Genomic DNA, 18,516 nt, shown 5'->3' with positions numbered 1-18,516 from the left:
CTCGGTCAAGAAGATGATTACATTAATATGGATACATTACTTATTAGTTAAACTCTGATTAAAGTCAAATATAATATTAAAATAATTTGGACTCTAAAGTTTATATATAATTTGAATCATCAACTATCATACATACAATAAGTCGAACCTCGTCATTTAATATTCGAGAAATAAAATTAAAATTTTTACTATTTGACTAATTCAACCACTATAATTTAACAAGATTAATAGGAGAACCGTAGAGAATCCAGATCCATGTCTAAGAATTGTTTTCTATTATAATACTTAAATATACCTTACACTTTTGATTGATTATAACTATAAGCTTAATGACAAGAAATCTTTATCAAAACATTGGTGAATGAGAAGGAGAAGAATTAACTAAATTAAGAATACTATTCCAATAGTTATTGTTATCTTCATAGAATTCACTTCCACTTCCACTTCCACCATTGTTAGATTCTCCACCACTTTCTGACAAACTCAAATCTTCAGAATTTGTTTTTAGCAAAAGATTAGTAAACCCTTCCTCAGCAATAACATCACCTTGATCCATTGACATAGTTAACTCATGATGAAGATTTGATGTAAAACTTTCATAACTTTTCCAATTTTCTTGATCATCACCACCTTCTTCTTTCACCATTGAACTTGAATTTGTCCCTACAAACTCAATCATAGACACAACAACATTGTTCTCATCATCATTAACATTGTTGTTATTATTATTATTGTTTTTCTCATTGTCATTGTTGATGTTTTTTTCTCCAATTCCTTCACTACTCATAATTGATGGAACATTCTCATTATAAGATAAAGTTGAAGTAGGAGATTCAAGATTAATATTCCATGCCTTCAAATGATTATGATTATTTTGAAGAAGTGAATTATGTGAACGGATTTTGGATTCTCTAACAAGTCTAGCTTCAGCTTCAAGACGAGCACTTTCCCATTGAGCCATGTGACTAAGATTTGAAGCTGTTTTTGAATGAACACTATCACTTGATGAAAGAAGTGCATCATTTTTAGGTTTGTGAGTAACTGGATCAATTCCCATTTTTGTTAACCTTTTCTTCAAATGTGTGTTCCAATAATTCTTTATCTCATTATCTGTTCTCTTTGACAAATGTGTAGCTATAGCTGACCACCTAATTTTTCAAAAAAAAAAAGTAAAATATAATTAACGACGAATTTAGTGATATATTTATATTTTTGTTGATATTAAAAAAAATTAATAATAATTGTGTTTAATTAAATTTATTTAATATAATTCTATAAAAGTCAAATTTTATATATATTATAATTTATTTTATAGTACTGATATTATTATGTGTAATATAATTTATTTATATTTTTGAAAAAAATGTAGGATAAGTTATGAAGCTAGATCACAAATCAAATGATATTTTTAATGGTAGATCATGTAATTATAATTTGTAATTAAATATTCACTTCGAAAAAACTTGGATGTCAGAGAGTAATAAATTTAAGAAAATGGCAGAGGATGGTGTGAATTATTTGTTGGAGATGGGTTGGAATAGTTAAGTGAAGAAAATGAGGGGACATTGCATTTAAGACATACCTCACAACAAGGGAATTATAAGAAGAAAAAAGAAAAAAGAAAATTATAGCTCCAAAAAAAATGAATTATTATAGTATGTGCTCCCATATATTAATAGTGACATCATTTATTTTATTTTGCAATTACTTTAAATTTTAAAAAAAGTAAAATAAAAAATTGAAGGGAAAATTATATGTTAATAATGTTCACATTTTCTTGAAAATCAAATCAACGTGGTTAAAAGAAAATGAATAACAAATAAATAAAATTATTTGAAGAAAATGAGTAAAGGAATACTAGTTAAGAGACTCGTACATATAGAAATTAATTAATTAATTAATTAATGATGAAAACATAATAAGGAAATATACCAAACCTGTTCCCTAAGAGAGCATGAAGTTGAATAATTGTTTGTTCTTCTTGCAAACTAAATTTTCCTCTCTTAATATCAGGTCTAAGATAATTGGTCCATCTTAATCTGCAGCTCTTCCCACATCTTTGAAGACCTATTTACAAATATTAACAAAATCATTCTTTAATTAATTTTCCAACAAACTAAAAAAAAAAAACATGTTTAGTAAACAAAAACATGTTATACATTTAATATCTACTTCCTCGAATAGTTGATGTATCTGATGTAAAATATATAGATCAGATGTATCAATTATAAAAATTGAAAGTGCAAAGACATCATTATACCTGCTTTAGCTGGCAAAGCGCGCCAACTTCCATGACCGTGTTCTTCGATATAAGCTAAGAGTTTTTGATCTTCTTCTGGAGTCCATGGACCTTTCTTTAAGCCAACTTTGTCACAACATGGTGAACGTCCCATAATTTGTAAGAGATGAAGACTAATTATTAAAGAGTATAGTGGTTTTTGAACTTATTTATATAGAGCAAAAAGAAAGAGGAGAAGAGAGAGTTAAAGAAGTAACCTATGGTGAGATAGAAAATATTGAGAGAAGGACATATGAATTTTAAATAAAGAGATGGGCAGAGAAGAAAGGTCAGCGGTATAATATTGTTATTACAATAATACCCTTTAATTTACATTCAAGTGAAATTATATGGGAGATGGATTTTGAAAAATAGAGATTGTTTGAAGTTGTTATATATATGATGATAGTTTACACGTGTTTCAAATATCTATAACTTTTACCATTTGTATTTGTATTTTAGATAGTTATATTTTTTTCGATAAAAAAATAACTATAATCATCAATTGTAATATTAAATAAAACAATGGTAGAGACTGCAATTTAAAATCTTAAATCTTAAATTTGTATGTAATAATTTTTTTAATGGAAAATGAGATATAATAATGAACAGAAAAAAAACCCATATAGGATACACGTTAATTACTCAATAAATAAAATAAAATAGAAAAATAAATAAATGTAAAAAAATATAAAGATCGACAATGATTAGAGAGAATAACATATCATCCTCAATCTCATATCATCCTCATTCTCTTATAATTTCGTCAACTAAATTACCACCAGACGCCACCGAAACAAACTTTTATATAACAAGGAAACTTCCTCAAAACATCACATTGGAGAAAGGCTAATACAACCCATCATCCTAAAGACCCACATGGTCATCCTACTGACCCATATTCGCCCAGATTCGCCTAAGCATAAGAGAGGGCATGCTCTTCGGCTAATACATAGAGAACATTTTGAAATATGATACTAAACTCACTTTTAAGAAAGACTCTTAATCAAACTAACCACATGATCAACAGTCAAACTTTTCTTATAAAAGATATATAACATTATTACGAGCACTTCAGTTGACCCAAATTAATGCATATTGAATCTTAAGCAAACCTCCCTTCAAAACATTATCTCTAACAAACTTGACAATACCTTCAATATACTCACAACTAAGTATGGATAGTCACCATTCTCTCCACCCACCTAAACATTTTATACCAAATAGTCGATGCATGCCCATACAAAACAAACAAATGATTATGCAATTTGATTGAGATCTAACAAATAACATATCTCACCCTAGAATGGTTCAATAAGATTCTACGCCTAAGAGTAATTCAACTTGAACAAAATTATCTCATGCGACAATAACCAAGAAAAAGGCACTACTTTGGAGGGGCGGAGTTAGCACTACTTTGGAGGGGCGCAACTCCGCCAAACATTAGCCAATATCTAATTCCATGGGCTTGACCTATGCTCAGGCCCACTGAGACTAAACAGATTATAGGCAGACTTATAGAAAAATCAATATCACTATCAACCTTTTAAATCCACACATTCTCAACATTTGGAATGACCACCCCTCGATAGAGATCTATTTTTAAAATAGTTTGAAAATATGTATAAAATCACTAACTTTGATTTATATGTAATATATTCCGAAATTAATTATAAAGAAATATCATTCAATTATAAATCAAAGTTATTTGTAAACTATTTCAATAATACATTTAATTAATTCTTTAATGTTATGAGCATATTAGCATAATATTTAGGAGTATAATAATAACTACGAATATATTAGTAAATATATCTTTTAATTATAGGATTGTGGATGAGTTTAATTCATATTCAAGGATTAAACTTATTTATAAATTCGCATACTAGTTATATATTGTCTAATATTCGACTCTTAACATTATTATGTAAAATTATGAAAAATAAATATATTTGACTAGCATCTTTTATATTATATTATATAAGTTTTAATTTACGCTAATGTTTTTTTAGAGAATATGTTATTGTCTATTGCAATTTTGTTAAATTCAATAAATTAGACTTTAAATTGCACACATGATCATCATTTATTTAGATTTATATATTAATATAAAATAAGTTTGTTAATATATATAAATTAACTATTTAAAACAATTGCATGCAAAGATATAAGTTTCAATAAAAAAAATGGCATGTTTAAAAATTACTATGTGATAATGTTGTCTTCATATTATTATTACAACAGTAGAATTTTAAACCTATCTTAATATCAACGAGTTGCAAAAATATAGCCATAATTTTAAGATATGCATCAACAAGTATTTATGGCATAGTTAGGGCCGGTTATTAATTATTCATCATACTGGTCCATCGATCCAAATTATTAATATTATCCTTTTCATTTTTTATGAAAAACCTTTTTTTTATCTATTAATAACATCATAAGAAATATATATATATATATATATATATATATATATATATATATATATATATATATATATATATATATATATATATATATATATATATATATATATATATATATATATATAGTATAGAGAACGACTCAAGTGAGAACACTTGGTTATTATGAGAAATGAGAACAATGGATCACGACCATTAAATTTTGATTTTGTTGATTTTAATGGACTGGATTGGTTTCTCTTTCTATGATCCTTAATATTTATTTTAAATTAAGATAGAAAGAGAAACCAATCCAGTTCATTAAAATCAACAAAATCAAAATTTAATGGTCGTGATTCATTGTTCTCATTTCTCATAATAAACAAGTTTTCTCACTTGAGCCTTCCCCATACATATATATATATATATATATATATATATATATATATATATATATATATATATATATATATATATATATATATATATATATAAAAAGGGCATATCATATGAGAATGACATATTTATATGAGAATGAATCTGAACCATTGAATTTTAAAATAAATGCTGGACATTATGGGTGAATTTTTTTTCTCTCTCCTACATTTTAAAATAAATGATGTAGGAGAGACAAAAAAAAAATTCACCAATAATCTCCACCATTTATGAATGATATAAAATACGAGGATAAAGATTATAATTTAAATTATATAATTTTAAATGTATAATAAGGTGAAAATATCAAATACAAATATTAGAGAAGTGTATTTTTGACCTAGTCCATATAAGACATCTCAATATTTTTTTCCTTTTAAAAGAATTTATATATATATATATATATATATATATATATATATATATATATATATATAGGGAGCGTATCCGGTGAGAACTGATATCTATTGTGAGAAACGAGAACTAATGATATGAGCCATCAGATTTAATTAACGAATAGGATTTATTTATTTTATATGGAGATCTCCTTATTTAATTTCCTTTCTACTATGTTTAAGATTACAAATTCTATAATAAAAAAATCTTACCATAAATATTTTTCATTTGTTATTCTAATACTTAATATGAATTAAAGGCTAAATTTTTTCTATTTATTTATTTGAAAAAAGTAAATAAAGGATTTACATTTTTAATTTTCCAACATCAAATAAGCGCCACAATTAGTAAAATATTGTAAAATAATATTCTAACTTGCAAATAAATAAATAAACCAAACTAAAATATAGATCATAATTTCATACTATCTAATATTTTTAATCAAATTAAAATATAGATAACAATTTCAAATTCTCTAATATTTTTAATCAAAATAAAATATAGGCAATAAATCAATAATATGATTTTATTTTAAATAGTCAAAATAGTAGAACTTTCAAAAGTAAAAAAAAAGTTAAAATATAGTTAATAATTTGTAATGCTTAGATATTTTTATTCAAATGAATATATTGGTGATAAATCAATAATGTGTTTTTATTTTAAAATCGTCACAATAGTAGAACATTCAAAAATAAAAAGTTTATTTTATTTTTCATATATTTATTTATACTATAAAATATAGATCAATATATTTGAACATTCAACTTATTTTCATCAAAATAAATATTAGATCAATATAGTTATAATCATGTAATAAATAAAATTATATGAATTATAAAGTATAAATTAAAGAACTATATTAATTTTAAAGTATAAAAAATATTATAAATAAAGTAAACTTTTTATTTTAAATATTTTACCATTGTGACCGTTTTAAATATAAACACATTATTGATTTATTACCAATATATTTTCATTTGGTTCAAAATATTAGAGAATGTGAAATTATTATATTTTAATTTGCTTGATTTATTTATCTGCAAGTTAGGAGATTTTTTATTTTTACAAGCTTTATTATTGTGACCATTTTAAATAAAAATAAATTAATTATTTATTACTTGTATTTTAATTTGATTAAAACATTCAATAATGTGAAATTATTATTATCTATATTTTAGTTTGATTTATTTATTTATTTGAAAGTTAGGATATTATTTATTTTTATAAGTTTCTATATTTCGGAAAATTTTAAATAAATTCTACCATTTTAACAATATTATAATAGTTGAGGTGCATATGGGATGTTGGAAAATTAGAAATTCAAATCCTGTTATTGATTTAGTTTTGTCAACAACAAAAAAAAAATAGAAAAATAATAGTCTTTAATTTATTCTAAATATATTAGAATAACAAATAGAAAATTATTTATGGTAAGATTATATTATTATAGAATTTGTAAATCTTTAAGCATAGTAGAAAAGAATTCAATAAGGTGATCTATCTATAGAATAAATAAATCTTGAGCGTTAATTAAATCAGACGATTGATATCGTTAGTTCTCGTTTCTCACAATAGTTATCAGTTCTCACCGGATACGCTCCCATATATATATATATATATATATATATATATATATATATATATATATATATATATATATATATATATATATATATATATATATATATATATATATATATATATATATATATATATATAATCAATATTTTTAAATAGATATACTTAATAAGCTATCAATTGTTACCGTTAAATATTAAAAACTCTTAACTAAGTAGCTACTAGTACTAGTAGTACAGTACTATTTAGGAGTGACAAATAATTCAATTTTTCTTTGAAAGAAATCAATTCAAAACTTTAATGAGTTTAATTAACCTACTAGCTACTAGCTATTGAACCTAACTTATTAAACTAAAATTTAATTGAGTCATAACTCTAGCTAGCTTGACTGAATTTGAGTTCTATGAGTCTAAATTTTCAGTCTCCAATTTAATTAATGTACTTTAAAATAAGTAAGTTTGACCCTAAACTTGACTAAAGATAATCTTGTCAATACTAACTTAGTTTGAAATTTGAATAATAGTCTCTTCACATCAATACTAACTTAGGTAGATATAAATTTGAGGTCGGCTATAGCGTAGCATAAAGAACATGGACAAGTTCCTTTCATTTTCTAAAAACTACTCCAACAGTTATTGACATAGTTTTTAATACATTTTATTATTATTATTATTATTATATTAATCTTAAATAGATTTTTTTTAAATAACAAAATTTGATAAGAATCTTTTAAATTTGGTTTAAATAAGAATTTTTACTATTTACAATAAAAAATTAATTATAAATAAGAACAAATATAATTTTTATCAAAATTGACTTGAAAATAGTAAAGTCTATAACTCATCCGAGTATATATTAGACATCTACATATCATTATTATTATTATTATATTATTATTATTAAAGTGATTTTTATAGTAATAAAAATATATTTTTTAAAAATTTATCAAAAATAATAAGGTTCAATTATTAAACTCAGCTTTTATATATATATATATATATATATATATATATATATATATATATATATATATATATATATATATATATATATATATATATATATATATATATATATATATATATATATATATATATATATATATATATATATATATATATATATATATATATATGACGTCTCCACGAAACAATTCTTTTTTTAAATAAAGAGAGACTTAAAAAGAAACAATGGACATTTTTAGAAGTATAGTGATCTGATCCTGTTATTTTCAAGAACAAAAAGATGATCGAAGAGGTTGAAACGATTGTTGTGCCGTCGTGGAGTTGAGTTCTGATTTGGTGGATTGTGTAACACCCCATATTTTCCATTTTAATTTAATTGAGATTTAAATTAAATAATTGAAATTTTGTGGTATTTTAATTTAACATTGGAGAATTATAAAGAAAAGGCTATTGGGCTTAGTGTTGTGTTTAGTGAAAGATGGGTGCTAAGTGATAGGCTCTTACTAAGTGAATTTCCTTACTTTTCATAAAATAGAGGATTTTTATGGAAAAGAGATAGAAAGCCAAAAAAGAAGAGAAAAAGCCAAGTAGAGAGAAGACAGAGTACGTGAAAGAGGAGAAGAAGAGGAAGAGAGCACCCAAGCAAGTTTTGAATTCAGATAAGGGGGACTCTTCCAATTATCATTTATTATTGGGTTGTAGATGGTAGTATTGAATTGGGGATATTGTTCGTGTTAATTGTGATGTATGTTAGGTTTTAGGATTTTGAGGTTTTAGATTCAATTGTATGTTGTGGTGCAATAGAATGCGTATGAATGATTATGGATGTCAACTGAATTTATGTGATGTTAGGAATATGCTAAATGACTGAATTTGGTGAGATTTTGGTGTGAAATTCGTATGGATATGAAATGGTATGAGTAGAGGGACTGAGATGTTGTCAAAACTGTGATTTTTGGTTCTGCTGTAACCGGTTACACCTGACAATTTTAGAAAATTTAATTCTTGTAAAACTCTTATCTTTTGAACTGTACGTCCGCTTTAAGCGCCGTTTTGAGTGTTGTATCCATAATTAAAAATCCTATCTAATTAAATAACATTTTAGAACAGTAGCCGGTTTTATTTTTAAAACCTAGATTAAATTATTTTGGTGATGTTATGCATTGTTGACATATGTGGCATTATGTAACAATGTGATCGATGTGATTATGATATGTCTATATTGTGATTGTGGTGATTTGTTGTGATTGATATATGATTAGTTATTGGATGATGCTGAGACATGTACATACTTGTCATTGATGATAATGGTGATGTTGTAAGTATGTTATGTGTGCATTCATTCATAAACCATATGGTGGCTGAATTCAGAAGATGTGTTGGATTAGTGAGGACATACTTCCCATTGTGTGGAATTTGTGCCGGTTGGGCCGTATCTTGAAGATGTTGGATCAGTCGGGTGGGTTAATCTCACGTTTGGTACCCCATGCATAGTATCAGTACATTACATATGCACTATTATTATGACATGATTGAATGGCTTCCAGTGTTGTATCCGGTGATGTAATTGCGTTATTGTTGATGAATATTTTCTTGAAAACCTGAATACATGCAATTGGGTGAATGATAAAATGATGATATATTATTGTTTATGATCTAATAACACTTGTTAATTGTGAATGAGACTCACCCTTACATGTTGATATTTTTCAGATTAAGGAGTAGCGGCATCTTGAGTTGGTGAGGATAGCTCATAGGCTAGTCCATAGTTCGTGTCGAGTCATGCTCTGATTTGTAACACAGGGGAACGATAGACTTAGAGTTACTTATGATACTTTATTTTTGCTGTTTTGAATTATGTATCGTTTGGTTTATGTTTTGGTGATGTCTTACGATACCGTTGAATGATATTCCGCTGTGTTGATCATGAGTTTTGATATTTTGTGGATCATTCCTAATAAAGCATGACAGATGGTTTATGGTTTTAATTATTTTTCTTAATTGTGACACCCTTGTTTCATATTTACTATGATTATTATGGTAGTTTCCGTAGGGGTGTAGAAGAGTGTTACAATAGTGGTATCAGAGCATAGTCGGTCATTATGACCAGAGTCTTAGTGTCAGTCTTTCCCTGTATATGAGAATAGTGCGAGTTGACACTGTAGATACTTTTGTGCTAATAGAAATTATTTTGTGATTATCAGAACAATGGCAGGAAGAGGTGGAAGAAATGATGATGCGATCGCTGAGACTCTAGGTATGATTGTTGGCGTGCTGAGAGGAAATGCCAATGGTGCTGGGATTGGTGCGAACAGGCAATTGGCAGAATTTCAGAGGAACTATCCTCCATTGTTCAAAGACACTCACAACCCTAATGGTGTTCAGAAGTGGCTGAAGGAAATTGAAAGAATCTTTCAAGTGATCGATTGTGCAGAGAATGTGAATGTGAGGTATAACACTCACATGTTATCCGAGGAAGCTGATGACTGGTGAGTTGCTACCAGAGCTGAATTGGATTCTTACAGTATAGCAATTACTTGGGCCATATTTAAGAGGGAATTTCTGAGGAAGTACTTTCCTAAAGATGTTCAGGGAAGGAAGGAAATTGAGTTTTTGGAATTGAAACAAGGTAGTATGACGGTGCCGGAGTATGCTTCCAAATTTGTTGAGTTGGCTAAGTACTACGTGCACTACAAAAATGATGAAGCTGGTGAATTCTCAAAGTGTATCAAATTTGAGAATGGTCTTCGTGACGAGATCAAGCAAGGCATCAGGTATCAGAGGATTCGTCGATTTTCTAATTTAGTAAACTGTAGCAGAATCTTTGAGGAGGATAACCTTAGGATGAAGTCATCTTACTCTCGCGAGTTGGTTGACAAGAAGGGTAAGAAACCTGTGGATCGAGGTAAGCCATATGGTAAAGGAAATCCAAGAGCTGGTGATGGGAAAAGGCCTAGTGGGGGAGATTATGGGGCTTTTGTTAGATGCTATAATTGTGGCAAAGTCGGACATCGTAGGAATGAGTGTAAGGCTGAACAGAAAACGTGCTTCAAGTGTGGTAAAGTGGGTCATGTTGCTGCTGACTGTAAGATGAAGACTGTGACTTATTACAATTGCGGAGAAGAGGGTCACATCAGTCCACAGTGCACAAAACCAAAGAAGAACCAATCTGGCGGAAAGGTTTTTGCTTTGTCTGGATCAGAGACTACTCTAGAGGATAGATTGATTAATGGTACGTGTTTCATACATGGCACACCTTTAATTGCAATTATTGATACTGGTGCGACTCACTCGTGTATTTCATTGGATTGTTCTAAGAGATTAAATTTAGAGATATCTAGTATAAATGGAAGTATGGTTATTGACACTCCTGCGTCGGGTTCAGTAACTACTTCATCTACATGTTTTTGAACTGTCCTATTGATATATTTGGTAGAATGTTTGGAATGGACTTAGTGTGCCTTCCGCTTGAACAACTTGACATTATTTTGGGGATGAACTGGTTGAAATTCAATCGAGTTCATATCAATTGTTTTATGAAGACGGTTATTTTTCCTAAAGAGGCTAGTGTCGAGGACTTAGCGATGACTGCGAGACAAGTGGGTGAGGCGGTTAAAGACGGGGCAGCCGTGTTTATGTTATTTGCATCAATGGAGATGAAGGGAAAATCAGTGAGTAGTGAATTGCCAGTGGTGTGTGATTTTCCGGAAGTTTTTTCAGAAGATGTTAGAGAGTTGCCGCCTGAGAGAGAAGTGGAATTCGCTATCGAGTTGATTCCTGGAACTAGTCCTGTGTCGATGGCACCTTATAGAATGTCGGCGTCTGAATTGGCTGAATTGAATAGTCAATTAGAGGAGTTGCTTGAGAAGGAATTTATTCATCCTAGTGTTTCGTCGTGGGGTGCGTCGGTGTTGCTAGTAAAGAAGAAAGAAGGTTAATTTGATGAGACTATGTGTGGATTATAGACAGCTGAATAAAGTTACTATCAAGAATAAGTATCCGTTGCCAAGGATTGATGATTTGATGGATCAACTGGTCAGAGCAAGTGTATTTAGTAAAATTTATTTGAGATCGGGGTATCATCAGATTCGTGTGAAGACGAACGATATTCAAAAGACAGCGTTCAGAACAAGGTATGGTCATTACGAGTATACATTGATGCCATTTGGGGTTACGAATGCACCTGGTGTTTTTATCGAATATATGAATAGGATCTTTCATCCTTATGTTGATAAGTTCGTGGTTGTGTTTATAGATGATATTCTTATATATTCCAAGAATGAAGAAGAGCACGCAGATCATCTTAGAGTTGTGTTGGAATTATTGAAAGAGAATAAGCTTTATGCTAAGCTATCAAAGTGTGAGTTCTGGTTAAGTGAAGTAAGTTTTCTGGGTCATGTAATTTCCAAGGATGGTATTGCCCTAGATCCGGCAAAGGTAGAAGCGGTATCTCAATGGGAAGCTCCGAAGTCTGCTTCAGAGATTCGTAGTTTTCTTGGTCTTGCAGGTTACTACAGAAAATTTAAAGAAGGATTTTAGAAGTTAGCATTGTCGTTAACTAAGTTGACTAGAAAGGGTCAAACATTCATTTGGGATTCAAAGTGTGAAGAAGGATTCCAAGAGTTGAAGAAAAGATTAACTAGTGCTCCTATTTTGATTTTGCCGAATCCGGCAGAATCTTTTGTGGTTTATTGTGATGCTTCGTTGATGGGATTAGGTGGCGTATTAATGCAGAATCAACAGGTGGTGGCTTATGCATCGAGACAACTCAAGATTCATGAGAGGAATTATCCAACTCACGATTTAGAGTTAGCCGCTGTAGTATTTGTATTGAAATTATGGAGACATTATTTATACGGTTCGAGGTTTGAAGTGTTCAGTGATCACAAGAGTCTGAAGTACCTCTTTGATCAAAAGGAGCTTAATATGAGGCAGAGGAGATGGTTAGAGTTTCTTAAAGATTATGATTTTGGTTTAAATCACCATCCGGGTAAGGCGAACATCGTTGTTGACGCGTTGAGAGGAAGTTGTTGCATATGTCTATGCTAATGGTGAAAGAATTGGATTTAATTGAACAAATCAGAGACTTGAGTTTGATATGTGAAGGTAATCCTAATAGCGTCAAATTAGGTATGTTAAAGCTAACAAGCGGTATCCTTGATGAGATTGGAGCGGGTCAGAAAACGAATGTTGAGTTGGTTGATAAATTAACTTTGATTAACCAAGGCAAAGGAGGTGGATTCAGAATTGATGAGAATGATATCTTGAGATTTGGTAATCGAGTATGTATCCCTGATGTTTCCGAACTTAAGAAGAGTATTCTGGAGGAAGGACATCGTAGTGGATTAAGTATTCATCCTGGTGCTACCAAGATGTATCATGATTTGAAGAAGCTGCTTTGGTGGTCTGGAATGAAGAAGGAAATATATGATTTTGTTTATTCTTGTTTGACTTGCCAGAAGTCAAAGATCGAACATCAGAAGCCGTATGGGGCTATGCAACCGTTATTTATTCTGGAATGGAAGTGGGACAGTGTATCCATGGATTTTGTTTCCAGCTTGTCGAGGACTGTTAAGAATTGTGAAGCTATTTGGGTTATTGTGGACAGATTGACGAAGTCTGCTCACTTCATACCGATGAGAATGGATTATTCTATGGAGAAGTTAGCTCAACTGTATATTGAGAAGATAGTAAGTCTGCATGGCATTCCTTCAAGTATTGTGTCAGATAGAGATCCAAGGTTTACATCGAGATTCTAGGAAGGTTTGTAGAAAGCGTTGGGTACTAAGTTAAAATTGAGTTCTGCTTATCATCCGCAGACTGATGGTCAAACAGAGAGAACGATTCAATCGTTAGAAGACTTGTTGCGCGCTTGTGTGCTAGAGAAAGGTGGTGCTTGGGATAGTTACCTACCTTTGATTGAATTTACTTATAACAATAGTTATCATTCGAACATTGGTAAGGCTCCGTTTGAGGCTTTGTATGGTCGAAGGTGTAGGACGCCACTATGCTGGTATGAATCTGGTGAAAGTGTTGTAATTGGGCCAGAGATTGTTCAAGAAACTACAGAAAAGATTAAGATGATTCAGGAGAAAATGAAGGCTTCTCAGAGTCGTCAGAAGAGTTACCATGATAAGAGGCGGAGAAAACTTGAGGATAGGGAGATAAGAGCATTTTTATGGCTTGGAAATGTATCTTGGTAAGCCTAGGGAAAATTCTTGTATTTTTCTGTCTGGCTTGAGAATCCTATCTATTTTTTGAGTCAATAGCACGATAAATGTCTTTAACATTGCAATTGAGTGTTCTTAATGGTTCTCTGGATGATTATTTTTTGTCAAGCGTGGTTTATTGGAGTTGAGATCTAACCTTTCCTCCTATGGGATAGTATCTTACTTTGATTTTCTCTTTTTATTTCAATTTATTTTTTGTTTGGTTGAGTTTTGACTTGGATATTTTTGCTCTTTTTATGATTTTTGGATTCCCGATTCAATACTTCTTATAGCTATTTTTATTCACCTGTTGTATCTGTGAAAAGATATATATATATATATATATATATATATATATATATATATATATATATATATATATATATATATATATATATATAGGGAGCATATCAAGTGAAAGCATTTTTAAATGAGAGATGAGAGAAAGAGAGAGAATGTTAATACATTAATGAGGCTATTAATTTCTCTCTCTTGATGAATCCAATGGTCGATATTTCTTCCTCTCATCTCTCATTTAAAAATGCTCTCACTTGATATGCTATATATATATATATATATATATATATATATATATATATATATATATATATATATATATATATATATATATATATATATATATATATATATATATATATATATATATATATATATATATATATATATATATATATATATATATATATATATATATATATATATATATATATATATATATATATAAAATTCTTTCATCACTAAATTTAGAAACGAGCTTAGACATTTTCAAATTTTTGTTATCTAAATTTCCCTCACTAGTTTTATATATGTTTTTAGTGAAACAAATTTAGAGAGGAAAACCTAGAGGTTATAGTGAAAACTTAATTTTAAGTATTTTTTTATTCAATCATATTATATACCTAATGTATTAAACAAGTAGTTTTTCATAATCTCTTATGTTGCATTAATTTGTATCTATTATTCAGATGCACATATAAAGAGTCTAATCTCACACTAAAGGACTAGCATTAGGATGAGGTAATGCAGAAGCCTACATAGAAGTAATAGAAAGCTTTGTTGCTTTCTACAATATGGAACATCAATTGACACTAGTGAAAGAAATAACATAGAATTTATAGTTACCATGGACTCTATTTAACTTGTAATGCATAGAAGCACTTAGCTATGTTAATAAGGTAAAAAGCAAGTTGTCATCCACAATGGTTCATTAATTATGGAGTTTAAATACTCTTTATTTCTAGTTACTTGTAGTTTTTTTTATAAGAAAAACGATAAATTTTAATATTCTTGATATTATTATTTCTCATTTTATTGTAATATTTTTAATTATTTATTATATCATTTCGTATATTTTTCTTTCTATAATAAATAAACTATGGTATTATTGAAAAATCAATAATCAATGTTATATTAAAATTTCAAATTATAAACAAATGCAAATAAAAAGTTTTTACATATAAGATAAATAATAAAAAGCAGAGAGAATACTTTCACTGTCTTAAAATATATGATTAGTTTTAATTTTCAATATATTAGTTTCAATTTTTAAATAAAAAAATGTAAGTTATATTACTTTTATTTTTTAATCTAATATTTTTCACTTTACTTTTATATTAAATGTAAATATATCAATACATATAAATAATATTTTAATAAATTTATTTTTCATTTTTTTTAAAATGGATTGATTGACCAATTATGTAAATTACTGCGATAATAAATTCTCTTTATCATGTAAAAATTGTCATATTTTGATTGTGAGTGAGTGATTTTTTTATAAATTATTTTAATAATTAAATTAAAATATTTATTAATTAAGACTAACAAAATATTTAAATATAATAAGAGTTAATAAATAAAAATCTAATAATAAAAAAGAAAAAATTATAATAATATTGTAAAGTAATAAAAAATTAAATATAAAAACATACTACTTACTGAGTCTCACAATCAGTGATTTATTTAAATTTTTTATTGAAAAAAATATATAACAATATAGAAAAATATTTTTATTAAATATAAGTGAACTCAAAATGATCTTGAATATAAAATAAAATATATTAAATTAAGTGTGGTGCAAAAAATATTAATTAGAAGATATAATTAATATTATAAAGAAAAAAAATAAGTGTGTTTTTCCTTATGAGAAGGATAAATTGTTAAGTAATTAATCACCAAGAAGACTTGAGGTGCCTAAAAAGGTGAGCACTTATAGCTTGTGTGACCAAGGGTAATTGAATTCCATGGAAAACTTTTTATAGTAAACATTGAATTATGAAGGGGTGTTTTGATAATTTTCCATGATAAAAGAGAATTTATGAGGGTGGGGGCTCTAGGGTTGCGGCAGGGGATCTTGAATGATATGGTGTATGAAAAGACAAAAGAAGGGTCCCTAGATGAATAAAAATGGTAAAAATAGAAAACATAAATGTGAGTGCTTGTTGTATTTTTGTGGTGTGTGTGAGTGGATCCAACACACTCATATTGGCTGCAGAAAGGACAATGGGGACACAAACTTAAATTTTCTTTGATCTTTGCCAGCTCTAGTATTGCAATGGTCCAGCATTGTATTAATGAACCTATTAAATGAATAACTATTACACATGTCAATGTTATCAAAGTCTCACATGGTTGATATTTCTTAATATTAAATCAACATAACTAGTGAATCCTTTATATAAACTTTTTTCACATTGGATTGCCATAGAACTTTGTCACTTAATATGTAATATTATTAGTATTACCAAGTTTTCAAAATAATATAATTATTTATTTTTTAAAAAGTAAAGTTAAAATTACACTCATTTTTAATTTTTAACTCAACATTAATTACTTTATTTTTTTAAATATAAACACCTAATTTAATTAAAAATGAGTCATTTTTAAAATATTAGATACATTATTATTTCTTTTCTAAATAAATTTAAAATTAATATTCTTAAGTTTTGTTTGGTGTGCAAGATTAACATACCTACTGTGAGATATTGGATCGAACTCTAGTATGGCCGAAGGGTAGCTTCTTGGTTCGACAGGATTAAGCATGAAGTCGAAGGTTGTTCACATGCTTGTGTCGAAGATGCTAGGGTTGTTAGCATGTTAAATTAGGTTTTAGTGTTTAAACCCTAATTTGTTAAGTTAGCTTGTTTATTAAGTTGGCTTGTTTAATGGGCCTTGTGGAAAAAGCCCATTAGTTAGTATGTTAGGTTTTATTATAAATAGCATACTAGTCTCTCATCATTGCTAAGCTGCAAATCCTAATTTAGGGTGAGAGAGGTTATTTGTTATTCTTGTAAACTTGTAATCTTGTTTTAAGAGAAAGTGAAAGAATAGCAGTTATAACCAATTCTTGTGTTCCTCTTCTTCCTTGTCCTTTATTCTTCCTTGTTTTATACTTTGTTCTTGGCATTGAATTCACAACAAATTGGTGCGGTGAGCGTGGAGAAGATGCCGTCAACAAAGTATGAGATTGAAAAATTCACCGGAGTGAATGATTTCGGTCTGTGGCGCTTGAAGATGAAAGCCCTACTGGTTCAGTAGGGTTGTTTGGAAGCGTTAAAGGGAGCTGCGGCTATGGACGTTGCGTTAACGAAAAGAGAGAAGACATTGCCAAGTTGCAAGTTTTTCCACTGTATGCAGTTGCTAAAAATGCATGAAGAAAGCTAGTTGTTCCCTTGATGTTGTAGAGTTAGATCCAAGGTGGAGATTTGTGAGATATTGGATCGAACTCTAGTATGGCCGAAGGGTAGCTTCTTGGTTCGACAGGATTAAGCATGAAGTCGAAGGTTGTTCACATGCTTGTGTCGAAGATGCTAGGGTTGTTAGCATGTTAAATTAGGTTTTAGTGTTTAAACCCTAATTTGTTAAGTTAGCTTGTTTATTAAGTTGGCTTGTTTAATGGGCCTTGTGGAAAAAGCCCATTAGTTAGTATGTTAGGTTTTATTATAAATAGCATACTAGTCTCTCATCATTGCTAAGCTGCAAATCCTAATTTAGGGTGAGAGAGGTTATTTGTTATTCTTGTAAACTTGTAATCTTGTTTTAAGAGAAAGTGAAAGAATAGCAGTTATAACCAATTCTTGTGTTCCTCTTCTTCCTTGTCCTTTATTCTTCCTTGTTTTATACTTTGTTCTTGGCATTGAATTCACAACACCTACTATATCATATTGTCTGAATTTGATGTTTGATGAGACAAAATGTTAATCTTAATAGTATTGTCTTCTCTCGGTTTA

The 18,516-nt window shown here is 28.7% G+C and overlaps 2 protein-coding genes across 2 annotated transcripts; one reads left to right on the top strand and one right to left on the bottom strand.

The window, feature by feature from the left end:
• Positions 1 to 252: 252 nt before the first annotated feature.
• On the bottom strand, positions 253 to 2,499 carry LOC131594551 (transcription factor MYB16-like). Its single transcript, XM_058866721.1, has 3 exons — positions 2,261 to 2,499; positions 1,938 to 2,067; positions 253 to 1,148 (listed from the first exon to the last, which is right to left on the bottom strand). The coding sequence occupies exons 1-3, from the start codon at positions 2,391 to 2,393 to the stop codon at positions 347 to 349; spliced, it is 1,065 nt and encodes a 354-aa protein (XP_058722704.1). The 5' UTR covers positions 2,394 to 2,499; the 3' UTR covers positions 253 to 346.
• Positions 2,500 to 10,265: 7,766 nt separating this feature from the next.
• Positions 10,266 to 12,603, top strand: LOC131596800 (uncharacterized). Its single transcript, XM_058869539.1, has 6 exons — positions 10,266 to 10,507; positions 10,562 to 10,780; positions 10,877 to 11,156; positions 11,600 to 11,843; positions 12,313 to 12,437; positions 12,565 to 12,603. The coding sequence occupies exons 1-6, from the start codon at positions 10,266 to 10,268 to the stop codon at positions 12,601 to 12,603; spliced, it is 1,149 nt and encodes a 382-aa protein (XP_058725522.1).
• Positions 12,604 to 18,516: the final 5,913 nt, after the last annotated feature.

The sequence above is a fragment of the Vicia villosa genome, linkage group LG4, assembly GCF_029867415.1.
Source record: "Vicia villosa cultivar HV-30 ecotype Madison, WI linkage group LG4, Vvil1.0, whole genome shotgun sequence".
Classification (NCBI taxonomy): Eukaryota; Viridiplantae; Streptophyta; class Magnoliopsida; order Fabales; family Fabaceae; genus Vicia; species Vicia villosa.
Note: the sequence above shows the minus strand (reverse complement) of the source record. Positions and strands in the feature narration are given on the sequence as shown.